Here is an 8,832-nt window from a genome sequence, read left to right as displayed (position 1 = left end):
TGTGAGGAGCTAAGATCCTCTCCAAACTAAGCACAAGTCTGCTTTTACCCTCAGGGCAACATGGCAATAAGAAAGGTCTGAGACAATTTCCTATAACTGCCCAAAGCCAGAAACCCCACAGAGAAGCTTCTATCAAGTTAGATAAATCTATATATAAACACAAATAACAATAAAATTAATTCAGATACCCATTTGGGGGAAACCAGTTAGGTAAGTTATTGGTAAACCCACTGTGACAAGTTTTTTTGATGTGTCAATTTGACTAGGCCATGGTTCCATTATTAAACACTGTGAAGGCATTCCGCAGATGTGATTAAAGCCCATCATTAGTCAACAGTAAGAGTAAGGAAGCGCCCTGGATAATCTGGGTAGGCCTGATTCGGTTGAAAGGCCTGAAAATCTGAAACCTCCCTATAAAAAGCAGAAATCCCACTCGTGGCAGCAGCTTCAACTACATCTGTGATGCTCACCCTGCATCCTTTGCTTCCTGTCTAAGCCCGTGAGTCCCACCTGCCCACCAGGTTCTTCCTGCTCCCCTGCCAGCCCATCCCAGGGGATTTCAGACTGGCTTAGCCAATATCCACAGTCACGAAAGCCAAATCCTTACAACAAATGGACACATACATTTACATGTACATCATACTGTTCCTAATGGTTCTGCCTCTCAGGGCTCCCCTTGTGGCTCAGCTGGTAAAGAATCCGCCTGCAATGCAGAAGACCTGGGATCGATCCCTGGGTTTGGGAAGATGCCCTGGAAAAGGGAAAGGCTACCCACTCCAGTATTCTGGCCTGGAGAATTCCATGGACTGTATATAGTCCATGGGGTCACAAAGAGTCAGATACAACTGGGCGACTTTCACCTTCTCAGGCTGAAGCCTGACTGACACACTCAGGAACCGGAAGGGGACGCTGCTGTTAAAAGCAACCAAGTACGTAATTCAGGTCCTCTCAAGACCTCAGTGAAAGTAAGATAATAGTTAAAAGAACATGGAAAGGTAAACCTTAATCTCTGTGTTATAAGCAAGCAGCTTAGCTTGATACATAAGCTAGATTTTTTTCCATTATTCAAACCTCACTAAAACAAAGGAAATACAGTAAAAAGATTCCTTTTTTAAAAAAAAATCCAAAAATACGGGGAGAGCAGAGAGGTATGTAACCAAAAAATCATTTTAGAAGCTGAGAAGCAAATGGACCAGTGGTAAATTATTTAGTAGACCTGAGCCCAATCCTAAGACAACAGAGGAAGCAGCAGCTGTGGCATTACTTCAGAACTTGGGGTGGAGATGATGGCTTAAAGATGGAATTCAGGACAGCCCAGGAGAAACAGATTCCTGGAGTCCAAGCTACGGGGTTAATGCATTTCCCTAAACTCAGCAGAAGCCAGGAGGCTTTACTGCCTGGAGAATATTGAGAGGATTCCTGGATTAGGCGTCACCAGGCACAGATCAGAGAACTGGTACCATACTGGAGAGAGAGGGACTAAGGGACTGCATGCAGCTATACTGATACTGAGTCACCTTCCTCTGCAGAAAGAATTCGGATCAGGGGTTAACCCTCTCTCCTCACAGGCAGCACAAGAAGCAGGAGATCCATCAAAAGAGAAAAGAGTCAGAGAAATCAAAAAAACTCCCACAAAACTCTCAGGAAAGTGGAGGAAGTCCCAGGATGAGGGCTCACACCAGACAGAGAGTAAAAAGTCTGGTCTGGAGCTGGGACTCAAGACAGAAATGTCAAGAGCTATTAGCACCAGGGCCTCTGGCTCTTCTCTTAATTAAGAGAACAATAAGGTGATCCTGGCCCCATTCTCATTTGCAAGGAGATCAAACCAGTCAATCCTAAAGGAAATCAGTTCTGAATATTCATTAGAAGGACAGATGCTGAAGCTCTAATACTTTGGCCACCAGATGCAGAGAACTGACTCATTGGAAAAGACTCTGATGTTGGGAAGGACTGAAGGCAGGAGGAGAAGGGACGACAGAGGATGAGATGGTTGGATGGCATCACCGACTTGATGGACATGAGTCTGAGCAAGATTCGGGAGTTGGTGATGGACAGGGAAGCCTGGAGTGCTGCAGTCCACGGGGCCGCCAAGAGTCGGACATGACTGAGCAACTGAACTGAATGGCCCCATTCCCACCTCTCCTAGGCTTGATCGACAGGAGCTGACATCCTTCTCACTCCTCAGATCAGTAGGAGAAGTCAACATTTCCTGCCCCGGAGGGCACAGGTTTGGCTCACCGCTGAAATCAAGAGGATGGTCGCAGTGAGCATGGAATTACAGTCAGCAGCTCCAGCCCTCCGACCGTATTCCTGCCAGACCACGAGGACTCGGTTTGTCCACAGTACGGCCACACACCCCGAGCGTGGCGGCCCCAGTGTCCCCAGGACCCTTTCAAGTCCCTGCTTACCGATTTCCCCCAGAGGAATGGCACTTCAAAATCCCCAGGGAAGCTGAGACTCCCCCTGACCCAGAGGTCACACTGCTTTTCCAGCCCATGTCGTCCAACAGCAGGGGCACTGCCCTCTGCTCTCATAGCTCAGTGAGTGTTTGAAGCCTGGTGTCTTCAAAACCTCACATAATATTGTTTCAAACACCTCCACCGGAGGGTGAAAACAGAAAAAGCGAGGGAATCATTAAACCACAAGTCAGCCCAGCACTTCCCGGGGGAAAGGGAGAATTCAAGTGTGCGAGGCATCAAGAGGGCTTTCACAGCAGTGCTGTGGTTCTGTTTCTTAACGACAGACACACTATTATTCTTTAGACCATATGTTTACATTGTAGATGCTCTTCTGTATGTATGACGCATTTCATGGTTGAAAAAAGACAAAAGATAGAAACTCACAATAGGAAGGAGAACTGAAGGCGAAACATCAGGAGTCTGGAGACTACATTCCAGAAGGCATGAGTGCACAAGAGTCTGCATGATTGAAAATAAGGTCCAGGAAACCCACAGGGAGAAGTGAAGCTGAGGGGGCAGAGGATAAGGCCTGGCCGTGCAGGGCCAGACCTCGGAGCCCCGTCCCCGAAGAAAAGATTGTCGTCCACGCCAACTGGTTCCCCCACTGTGAGTTCATGCTTGCTCCATGCCCCACCTGGCAACTCCTCATATTTCTTTCTGTCTTTGGCATTTGTGACCCATGCGGCTCTCTGCACTGTCAGCCCCAGGGAGCAGGGTGCTGGGGTTGGCAGCAGCCTCAGGTTTCCCAGCCCTAAATTCCAGTTGTCCTGCCCTTTTGGTCAGCCTCAGAGCCTCGCTCCAGCTGAAGAGGCCCAGGACTCTGGCCCAGGACTCTGGGTCCAGATAGTTTCAGATTCTGCTCCTGCATGTGAGGCATCAGGGACTCCACCAGCCTCCAAAAGTCACGTGTCTCAAGGTTCCCAGAGTTGGGGTTTTGCTCAACCTCCCCAGAGCCAGGAAGGAAGTCCCGCTCCCTACTCGTAACTGAGATGTCAGCACGGGATGGGGCCTCAGAGATTCTCTCGTCTGCCCTGTCTTTGGAGGCCCATGTGAGATGTGTCCAAGATCTCGAGGCTGCAGCCCAAAGTCAGTACTGCCTTTCCAGAAGGCTCTGAGCCTGCGTTATGCAGACACCACCCGGGGGCAGAGGCTGTGCACCTCCACCCCCTGCCTGGGCTCTGCATGGGTTTAGACAAGCACTGGTCCCTTCTGGCCTTCCTGCCACCCTGGAACAGGCTTTTGGGCCCAAACAATCTGCCCAGGCGAGTCGTGGGTGGTCTCACGCTGCAGCCTCTGGGCCAGGCTGGGTCTTCTTCACCCCCGGGGTGCAGGGACCCAGCTGAGATCACGAGAAGCTCCTGGTGTCCTTCGAGCCCCTGTGCTTTTCACGGCCCAGGCAAAACCTGCAGATCTGAACATGAGCCCCCAGGGCAGGATTGGAATCTTAACATACATGAGCTGCCTGGTTACAACCAGCACCCACGCTGGACACGTGGGAGGGAAGGAGGGAGTCGGAGGGGCTGACACTGCAGGTGAGAGGGGCGCCCAATCATCGCGAGAGTTGGAGGGAACCTCAGAGAGTGGCCAGCTCCACCCAAACGCTGCGGGGGTGGGGGACAGCTGTCTCAAACGTAGGAACAAAGAGCCGAGGAAGCCGGGGAGAGGTGGAAAACACATGAAACACAGGTGTCTTCACAACGAGTTACAGAAATTGACCTTTATTTGTTGTACTAAAGTCTGTTTAACTTTTGATACAAAGGAAGGTTTTAGTACAGAAAACCCCAGTCTGTCAGAACAGTACCCGTGCACACTGTACCATCTCTGTGCCAACCCCAGCCGCCCAGAGCAGCGGCCCCGCGGGTGCCAGCGAAACCCTGCGACAGCCTGCGGTTGGTCCTAGCTGTCTGAGCCAGAACACGTGTACCTGTGAAACAAAGGGCAGCACTGAGACTGAAATGTGTCTCCTTGCGAACAACTGTGCAAGAAAATATATCCCTTTTTAAAAAAATGTCAGTATGGCTAAACTATAATCTAGTGTCTAGAATTACAAAGAATAAAATGAAATCAGCGATTTCTTGCTAGTAAAATGAAATGTTAGGAACAGTATTAAAATAGAGGTCCTACCCCAGTGACACTTACCCGGAGCCCCGTACAGTACCTATTATTAACAGGACGCACAGTTTAAGGAGGAACCACACCAAATCTTCAGCCAGAAACATCTGGCATCAGATGCGTTAAAAAACAAAACAAAACAAAGCCATCCTCGTGGAGCTCTGCTCATGTTGTGAGAGCTGAAGCCAAGACTAGATAGATCCCAGTTTCTCTTGAATTTTAACAGTGACCACATTGATCCTCAAGCTTCCGTAAAAGCTCTCTTTCCAGAGTCTGAAATACGAATTGTTTTTAGATCAAACAGAGCTGATGTGCCTGACCCATTGTAAAGCATTTGGGAATTACTCTGCAAAATCTGCACTGGTAAAGGCTGTCACTATTCACAGAACCGAAGGAGGACCCAGTGGCATGCCTCAGCCCCAGCCTGACACCCTGCCCAGAACTGGCTGTGTCACAGTGAACCCACAAAGCTCTGAGGACCAGAGAGAACGCTGGAATCGTGAACACAGGTGGATGAGAAGTAAGAGGTGGCAGAAGGCAGGAGACAAAGTCTGAGGAATGCGCCTACAAGACGGCGGAAGTCACCTTCCTAGGTGCAGGAGAACGCGCAGCCCCACAAAGGCACTAGTTCCGCACCCACTGACGTCTAAGCAGCCGCAGTCACAGGGCCTTCCGAGAGAGGGGCCACCGAGGAGCAGGGCATTCGTCAGAGGTCTGGTCCCACAGCTAAGAACCTCCCAGAGCAAAGCGGCCCCCAGCGAGGTTCCAGAGTGTTTCGTTGAAAGCAGGCACAAAACCAACACCAAAGCGACAGTGAGGAAAAGGGCGGGGGCTGGGCAGCGACAACACGGAGCCATTCAAGTAAACATAAACAACCGAGTACTTCGAAAAGGCTTGTAAACTTGTGATCTGAAAGGTTCTCTTTGCAGCATCTCTGTTGAGCTGGCTACAAGGAAGGTTGGTGTCGAGTCCCCCACTCCACAGTCTGTCTTAAAGCACACACGTGTGGGAGAAGCACAGTCCGCTGGCCGGGGTCTGGATCCCGTCCGTCTGTGGCCTTCCGTCTGCAGAGGAGGTACTTCTGGAGCCCCGGTTCATGGATCCCTCCCCTTCGTGTTTACACACAGTGGCGTTGATCCGCAGTCACTGCAAAGAGCTGCACCAGGCGGTCGGGCTGGAGGCCAGGCTACAGTCATCCCCAGCGCTGTGTTCTAGAGAGGGCAGGCTGGGATCCACAGGACTTTATTTTGCTCTTGATTGACCACTGCCAAGATCTGAGTGCAAATGCTCGACAGGGCTCCTCCCTGGACGACCCCTGCAAGAGAGTCCCCAAACACACCCGTCATCGGCTCGGAGGAAGACGCCCCGAAGGAGGCGCAAACAGACCCTTCACTCTTCCTGGTGCTCTGCCTGTCTTCAGCTACTCGGCTCAACTGCTCTACCCCCGCCTCACTTCTCTTCCATCAGCAAGAAATTGGGAAAGAAAAAGAGAGTTGAGTGCAAATCACTTCGGCTTTTTATCTATCCCTCTCGGCAACTGTTCATACCACGTTAAAATCTGGGGCTCAAACGAAGGCTGGCGTCTGATTTTCCAGGTTGCCCTGAGCCCTGTAATATGGGTGACGTGATGTCACTATGCACATAATTCGCCAGGCTCCACAGCAGTGATGACCCGGGCTGGTGTGCCTCGTCACGCAACGCGGAGTCCCAGTACATTGGGAAGCAGCCTGGGGTATGTTGTAATAGTCCAAGTGGCAGCAAGATTCTAGAGGGAACTAGGCTGGGTCTCGAGAGCTGGGCACCCCATGGCCCAGAGAAGACTCTCAGCAAAGATGATGGGCCATCCCCAGCTCCGGCTCAGGCCTGCTGCTTGGCAAGGTTTCAGCACCACGGCCCAGCAGACACTAGACAAGGGCTCTGTGCGTGCTCCGTGGAACAGCGCCACACCCTGGCTTCCTGCCACAGATACTGACGGTGAACGTTTAGAAATGGCTATGACAATGTGACGGAGTAATTTCACATCTGCTAAATCTGATAAAAAATCAAAGCCTGTATGTCGTAAGTTTTGAAGTTTTAAATTTTCCTTTCTCTAGTAAACTGCTAAAGTATTTAACTGAAATATCGGTCTGTAATGGATTTAAAATTAAAACACAAACACACATACACATACACAGGAGAGCCAGGGCTGGGTTCTGAGACCAAATACTGCATGAGAAGCACCAATCATAACACTCTCTACATGTTACTTAAAATCACAGTCTCCACCTCTCTTGACCACGATGTTGTTATGGCCCCTACAAATGACTGATTTCATGGAAGAAGTCGGAAGCCACCAAGTACTATGGCAACTACTAAATTAGAGTTTCTTTTAGTTTGCCTTGTTTCAAAGACAAGAGACAGTAATGGTGCAGTTTGTCATCAAACGCCACTGCGAAACTGGCCTACCCTGGAGGGTGCTGGGGATGGGTGCTCACAGCCACCACTGCTGTGCCACCTGCCTGGGGAGTGCGGAGCTGTGCCACACGGCGCCTGTGCAGCCGTAACTCAAGACCAACTGTGACCCAAGGCCAGAATCAGTGAACTTTACCTTTGGACCGACAAGCCCCCGATGCTGCCCTGTGCCTGCAATAAGACTGTCTGTAATGAAAGTGCCCACTGCGGTGGCATCACCAGGCACCCCGGAAGTGCGGGCTGTAACACTTCTAAGTTAGAAGGGCATCCTTGGGAAGGCTGTGAACGTCCTTGCCACCCGCTCCTCTTTGGGCCCGACGCATACCTACCTGTGAAGTACCTGCTGTACTCCTGTTCAATCTTCTGAGCCGTCTCAAACTGCTCTTTGGAATGCCTTTGAGTCACCTTGTCCTTCAGGTAGATGGGGTCTCTCTGCTCCCTATCGGGACATCCAGGAACCTGGCTGAGCCTTCTCACCTTCCCCATGCCCTCCTCTCAGCTTCTCTGTCCAGAATAACAGGGCTACCCCCAACCGCACGTGCGCCCCTGGGGGAGCACAGCGCAGCCTGCTGGCCCCACAGGGAGCTCTGGGCAGAGACAGGGAAGAACTCAGATGCCCCAGCTGGCCCCCGAGTGCAGGTACCAGAAGCCTGGGAGCACCGAAAGGCAAAGGTGAGGGGGGAGCATATGGGGGCTTGGCAAGTTGTTAGCCTAACCACAAAAACTGAAGCTCAGTAAGAGCAAAGGCCCATGCACATCACAAGTCAGCTCCTGGTGGACCTGGGCTGCCCAGTTCCTGTGTCGTCGTGAGCACCAAGACGAAAGGCAGGCGAGGGCGAGAGGGCATGGGGGTCAGGAGGGAGATACGCAGACTAAGTGGTGCAGACTCGAGGCGCTGTGGCAGCCCCCACACAGGACAGAAAGCGTTGGGGAGGGCTGTGCTGGGTTAACACGACTGGCTGGGTGTGAGATGGGCACATGGCGGGGGCGGGGGGGGGGGTAGGGGGGGCACTCCTACCCAGGAGGCCTGTTCAAAGCCAATGCCCTGCCACCCCCCACGCCCAGCAAGGCCGGGCCAAGCCCCCGAGGAGCCGGGCACCCACTTGATGTGCTTGGCGCTCTTGTAGTGGATGAAGATGACGATGGGGTAGATGTGCATGTGGTGCAGTCGCTCGATGGCGTGCGGGGCGACGTCCAGGAGACAGTGCCGGTTCTGCAGGGAGGGAGAGGTGAACACCCGGGCAGGGGCAGGGCTGAGCCTCAGGAACTCAGCCTCTGTCTGCCATGGAGGGGCCCCACTCCTCACCTGACACTGCCCGGCCTCACCCTCTAAGTGAATACATGAGGTGCTACTGAGGAACAAGGCAGCAAAACCATTCTGACATGAAGAGGGCGTGTGACCCCCGGTGGGGAAACCTCATCCAGGGAAACCTCTCCCCACAGGCTGTCAGCTTTGATGATGGCCAAGGCTGGGAACGGGGGCCATGTGGGGTCTGGACAACCCAACTCCAAACCCCTTTCCCGCCTTTACCCAGATACACGAACATTCTAAAGCACCACCCCACCTGGCCTCAGAAACCTTACCCAGAAAGCCCATGGTACCTTTTCTGTGATCTCCTTTATGGAAGCCACAGTGGTCACGTCAAAGTGGCCACTCCTCCGCTTGTAATCGACAAACAGGCAGTCTTTGACGCCCCGCTCGATGGCCTGCTGGGAGGCCTTCATCACCTCTGCAAAGCACAGACACAGGAATCAGCAGGTGTGGCGCCGTGAGCCATCGCTGCACAGGCGGGGAAAGCACTGCACGGAA

The 8,832-nt window shown here is 52.3% G+C and overlaps 1 protein-coding gene across 1 annotated transcript in view; it reads right to left on the bottom strand.

The window, feature by feature from the left end:
* Positions 1–4,161: 4,161 nt before the first annotated feature.
* DLG5 (discs large MAGUK scaffold protein 5) overlaps positions 4,162–8,832 on the bottom strand; it is a 123,205-nt gene continuing 118,534 nt past the window's right edge. Inside the window, 4 exon segments of the mRNA XM_005893785.3 lie at positions 4,162–5,886; positions 7,352–7,461; positions 8,126–8,235; positions 8,625–8,752. Coding sequence (XP_005893847.2) covers positions 5,783–5,886; positions 7,352–7,461; positions 8,126–8,235; positions 8,625–8,752 — 452 coding nt within the window. The 3' untranslated portion in view covers positions 4,162–5,782.

Source organism: Bos mutus, chromosome 28 (assembly GCF_027580195.1).
Source record: "Bos mutus isolate GX-2022 chromosome 28, NWIPB_WYAK_1.1, whole genome shotgun sequence".
Lineage (NCBI taxonomy): Eukaryota > Metazoa > Chordata > Mammalia > Artiodactyla > Bovidae > Bos > Bos mutus.
The sequence above is the reverse complement of the archived record's forward strand: the minus strand, read 5'-3'. Positions and strand labels throughout refer to the sequence as shown.